Raw genomic sequence first — 6,000 nt, forward strand, 5'->3', positions numbered from 1 at the left:
AATAAAGAAAAATCATTAAGCTAAATTTTTAGTCTTCAAGGCCCTAATATTTAAAAACCCGATTTTTATGTGTATATTAAATGCACGATATAGGTCTAGATTCTCAAAACCATACGGTACACTAACTTAAGGTTGGATGAACTTAGGCTGTTTCGTGAAAAATAGTTTTGGAAATTGTTTTTTAAAAATAATAATGTGTATTGTTTTAAATAATTAATTCATGAAAAATATTTTTTTATCAGCAGCAATTTATATTTAATTATTTTTAAGGATAATGATTTTTTTTTTTGTTTATAAATTTAGTAAATGATATAATCGATTATTTTTAAGAAAATATTTTTCAAATTATGAAACAAATTGAATCAAATTGCAGAATTTTTCGTGGACCGAGTTCTATCATGCTAATAAAAGAAAGGGGCCGCTTTCCAAGATTCAAGGTGAAATAAACAAATACCATGGCGAGGTGCATGCGGGACGGATAACGTTCGATTTGCCAACGCCGGCGCACGTTTGACTTTACTTTTTGGGCAATGAGAGCCTGGACGGTTCATCAAGCTGACGAGAGCTCGCGGAAGGGCGTTTCCTTTTTCCATTGGTTGCGCTGTCCGTTCCGGCCGAAGCAAGCAAGCCACGATCACGAAACAATATCAATATATTTTGTTCTTATCGTTATAGCTATGATCGTCACTCTTGCAGCCTCGACTGCAGTTGGAGTAGAATCTGGTGTTGGTTCAGCGCCTGAAGTTGCTGCTTGCGGCCCTGCATATCCCACAAGACAATCATGTCATCAGTGGGTTGTTGCAGCGCGAGCAGAAGGTCGAGGTCCGGACGGTAATCTCTCTCCCTGAATTCTGGGAATGTTTAACACTTGCCCGTGTGCGAACGTCTGGTCGTGGTTGATAGTCCGTGCTTCGTGTTTTTCCATGGTATTTGCTGACGTATCGTTGTGCAATCCTGAGGTTTTTCTCTGTCATATGCCTCCAAGCATTGATGGACTTTGCCTGCTTGTTTATGCGTGTGAAACGTGAATTTTATGTTTGGAAGCGATTGCTCACGCTGAAGTGAAAATACAGAGTAGCGGATGAATCCCTCCCGGCAGAACTCCAAAGAATGAAGGAAGATGGATTGACTGGCCGGACATCGACTGAGGATGTCCCGATCCTAAGCTCAGCCTTGAAGATTACCAACCACGGGATCGGAGGATCCTTGAAATCCAAAGTCCTGCACAGAGTATTCTCGGAGGACTATGAGAGGGCGAAGAATTACATCTTTGATCCAAGGGGCCAAACCATTCATAGATGGAACAGGATCTTCTTAATGGCTTGCGTGGTCTCTCTGTTTGTTGACCCGCTTTTCCTTTTCGTGCCCTCGCTCAACGGCAACAATATGTGCATGGAAGACGATTTTAGGGCCAAGGTCATCCTAACGACTATAAGATCGGTGATTGATGCCTTTTATGCAGCTCAGATTATTGTTCGGTTTAAGACGGCTTATGTTGCACCTTCTTCTCGGGTGTTTGGGAGAGGAGAACTGGTCATAGACTCAAAAAAGATTGCGTTGAGATACTTGTCTAGAGGCTTCTTCATTGACTTTTTTGCAGCTATTCCTCTTCCTCAGGTACTATCAATATGTTAAAGTACAGCGGTTAATTACCATGAAGTAATAGTTTGCATTGAATTGTTGTAGAATTTTGATTCCAGGTGTTAGTTTGGGCTATAATTCCTAATCTTGGGGGTTCAGTCACGATACAAACGAAAAACGTGCTCCTCTTCATCATCTTCATCCAGCATGTGCCGAGGATTTTTCTTTTACTGCCACTGCGGTTGGAAATTATTAATGCTAGCGGTGCGCTAACAGAGAAAGCATGGGCCGGGGCTGCATACAACTTGTTGATCTACATGTTGTACGCGCATGTAAATCTCAGTAAAACCTCTTTTTTTTCAATTGAATTCCTAAGAAAAACAGCACCTGCTCTTTTTCTACTTGTAATCTTCATCCTGATTGTGCTGCACGAAAGAGCGATCTGACAGGTTGCAGGAGCTTGCTGGTACCTCACTTTTGTTCAGAGACTAGAGTTTTGCTGGGGAGTCATTTGTGAACAAGAACCTTTGTGCCGGTACGATTTCTTCGACTGTCACCATGTTCACAACCCCGGTAGGTCCAGCTGGCTGGGTTCAACCAATGCGACAACTCTGTGTGAGCCAAGTAGCGCTAATACCCCTGTTCAATGGGGTGTATACAATACTTCTCTGGGCAGCACATTCGCGAGCTGCGAGTTCTTCAGCAAGTACTTCTTCGGTTACTGGTGGGGTCTGAACAACTTGAGGTACGCACATGGCATCCATACTGATACGGGTGTTCATCATGAACCAGTTGGTCGGTGTATGACAATTTACACATGAACTTAGCTTCAAGAAATTGATTGTCTCCTATATTTAGTGCATATTTGAGATGTTCCGTGCCTCTGATTCCTGCGAAAATGTGGGACTAAAGGTTGATACCTTTCAACTTTATGTTTTCATTGACAAAAAAGAAGTAAAAAGCATGCATTTGCAGTAACTGTAAATCCTACGGTCAGCACCAACATATGAGATTGAATGGTTGTGTCTTTCATCACTGACAAGGTCCTGTTCTGATCCATGTGAACAGTGATATAGGGCAGAACCTTACTCCGAGCACTTACGTCGGTGAACTACTCTTTGTAAACATCTTGGCCGCTCACGGACTACTTTTGTTTGCACTCCTCATTGGTAATATGCAAGTAAGCTCCATCAACACTGTCTTTATGTCTTTCTCTTGTTTGTTTTTATCTTAATAAGCAACATCACAAGTAGATTCTGGCAGCTTCCATTTATCTAACTGTATTTTACCTCTGAAATCAATCAAGGCATCTTGAGCTCAATGTTTTCTATTCCCGGAAAGCAATTTGTTAAGAGGGTTCATTCCATGCCTTTCTTATTTCAATGATACTGCCTTCATCACTAACAATGATAGATCAACAACAGTATCGATTTCACACGGTTTGTGAAGTTCCTGATTTCTAAGAATCAAGAATACTCAGTGATCTTATCATACCATAATATATGATCTTGATAAAATATGCTTTTACCTTTAATCGCCAGCGATACCTCCACTCGACGACCATTCGGATAGACCAATGGATGATCCAGAGGACAGATACAGAGCAATGGATGCATCATAGACATCTACCGCCAAAGCTGAGACAATCTGTTCGAATGTATGACCAGTATAAGTGGGCAGCAACGCGAGGTGTCGATGAAGAAGCCCTTCTCAGAGACCTTCCAATGGACCTACATAGAGAGATCAAGCGGCATCTTTGCTTTGACCTAGTTCGACGTGTAAGCACGCTAATCATTTCTGCCGTTTATCTGCCCTGTTGTGAAGAGCTTTCTGTAGTTTGATCCTTAAAAGGCTCGTTGAAGTATGCCAAGAGGACATTTACATCTACCGGGGCCCCAACAACTGGCTTGAAATTTGGCGTGCATAAAGGAAAAGTCTGTTAAGAGGACTTGTGTTTCATGGATAACTATAGTTGATAGGGGTGAGCGGTTTCAGGTTCTTTACTTAGAACCTGGAATCTACCATTGAATGCAGATTTCTAATTTTTTGGAACTTGGAACTTACCCGTCGGAATCTGGAACTTGGAACTTACCCTGTTACAGGTTCCAAGGTCAGTTTTAGGGTCTAACAGGTTTTTTTTTTTGTTAAACAAAACGAAAATGAACGCAATAATAATAGATAAACTTGTCATTCATTAACGAGAATACAAAATAAACAAAACTATTAATAGAGGAAAATGATATTGGCAAGGAATTCAACTAGATAAAAGTAAAGGTGAGCGGTTTTAAGCTTTGTACACGTTCTATATGGAACTTGGAATCTATCCATTGGAACAGGTTTTTCATTTTTTGAAACTTGAAACCTACCTTGCAATCCTTAGAACTTGGAACATATCCTGTCATAGATTTCAAGGTCTACCCAGATCTCACTTATGTTATTATTTAAAAAATTACAATTCACTAATTATAACTTATATTTAGATATATGAAAAATATGAACATTAATAAAGTAAAAATCTTAGCTATAAAATGGAAATTGGATTAGTGATTCCAGATTATACATTAATCATCGAACAACATGAAATATCGGAAGATCGCACGGAGACATAGATCAAGAAAAATATTAAAACTTGTTTTAGGTTTTATGTTACAGGTTCGGGTTTTTCTAACTAAGAACCTGGAACCTATATGTTGAAATAGGTTCTTCATTTTTTGGAACCTGAAACCTATCCCGCATACTTTGGAATCTGGAACCTATTGGTTCCTACCGATTTGATTCTCAGGTTCTAGGTTCTATCCTGAAACCATGCTCACCCCTAATAATTGATATAAAGGTTTGAATAAAGGTGTGACTATGACTACACATATGATCAATGACAAGCTTGCGACTATAAGATCTAGTTGATCATCAGATGCCCTCTCGAAGGAATTTCTGATTGTTTGTTCTACTGTAGCCAATTGAAAACAATGAAGGCATATCAGTAGTTAATTAGGTTCTTGCATTGTAGCATCTGATATGAGCAATCAGCTAATTTCTTTGTTTCTTTTCCAAGCAACGAAGTTTGGTATATTCCATGTAATCATACAAAGTTACAAGTGAAAATTATCTTGTTAGAAGATTTGGAAGAGTGCAGGGATTTTTTTTTCTCCTTGAGAATTGACTCTTCTTTATCTAAAACTGAATTAAACAGGTGCCGCTATTCAATCAAATGGATGAGAGGACCCTGGATGCAATATGCGAGAGGCTGAAATCTGTCTTGTGCACGCAAAACATGTACTTAGTACGTGAAGGCGATCTAACTGAAGATATGTTCTTCATAATCCGGGGCCACCTCGAATCCTGGACAACCAACGACAGCCGCACGGGATTCTTCAACTCGGTTCAACTGGGCCCCGGCGACTTCTGTGGTGAAGAACTGCTAACATGGGCCCTGGACCCGAGTCAAGGCGTGATCTTGCCCACATCCACGCGCACAGTCAAGGCGCTGAAAGAAGTGGAAGCATTCTCTCTCGCGGCCAATGACTTAAAGTTCGTGGCATTGCAATTTAGAAGGCTACACAGCAAAGAACTGAGGCACAAGTTCAGGTTCTACTCACACCAGTGGCGCACATGGGCTGCGTGCTTCATTCAATCTGAGTGGCGCCGTAATAAGAAGTTGAAGGAGGAGGCTAAGCTGAGAGACAGCAAGGATGTCACGGCAGGTAAATCAACTTCTTCAAGGTCGTTCTGGGACAGGTACGCAGGGGAGCTGATAGAGATCACCCAAAGGGATGAGAATAATCCATTGGAGCCGGCTTCTGATGCTGTGAACATGGTACAAAAGCCAGTGGGCCTGGATTTTCTGTAGATTATCAAGACGCGCAGCGAAGCCTTGCACTTTCTGCGTCTCTTGATCAGAGAACTGAGGTGTGCTTCAATTTTAGTGTATTGGTATATGATTATAGGGATGCTTGTTACTGATCTGGAACAACATTATGGACTATATTAGACCAGCAAGAGTCCAAACTAGAAGAGTTCCAACATGGAACAACAATCCACGGTAGACCAACTTTATTGTTCCTGATTGGTGTTGGAAAAATGTGGCTTCGAATTGGGTTGAACAATAAAGTCGGATCGAGTAATCAAGTCAGACTTTGAGGCGTAATATCACTTTTTTTAAGGATTTATTTGCCCCATAAAGTTGCTAATGATTATCGGCAAATTTCCTCCAGGATACAGCAAAGTCTTAAATGAGAATATTAAATAGCAATTATAGTATTTCTCCAAGATCTTTCATGGGAAAACAATTAGAAACAATGGCTGTAGTTTCTTTCGAAAGAAAATGAAAAAATGAAAGAAGATTATTATTTTATCTCAAAACAAATGTACTTATATATGTCTTTCGAATAAATGCAACTCTTCAAAAGATTGCAAAAAGAA

At 40.2% G+C, this 6,000-nt stretch overlaps 1 protein-coding gene across 1 annotated transcript; it reads left to right on the forward strand.

Annotated features, from left to right (window-relative positions):
* The first annotated feature begins 547 nt into the window (after positions 1-547).
* On the forward strand, positions 548-5,725 carry LOC104421644 (protein CNGC15b). The gene is made up of 7 exons (XM_010033667.3): positions 548-831; positions 1,074-1,617; positions 1,701-1,913; positions 2,031-2,326; positions 2,650-2,761; positions 3,123-3,359; positions 4,772-5,725. The coding sequence occupies exons 1-7, from the start codon at positions 782-784 to the stop codon at positions 5,426-5,428; spliced, it is 2,109 nt and encodes a 702-aa protein (XP_010031969.2). The 5' UTR covers positions 548-781; the 3' UTR covers positions 5,429-5,725.
* The last annotated feature ends 275 nt before the right edge of the window (positions 5,726-6,000 follow it).

The sequence above is a fragment of the Eucalyptus grandis genome, chromosome 10 (assembly GCF_016545825.1).
Source record: "Eucalyptus grandis isolate ANBG69807.140 chromosome 10, ASM1654582v1, whole genome shotgun sequence".
Lineage (NCBI taxonomy): Eukaryota > Viridiplantae > Streptophyta > Magnoliopsida > Myrtales > Myrtaceae > Eucalyptus > Eucalyptus grandis.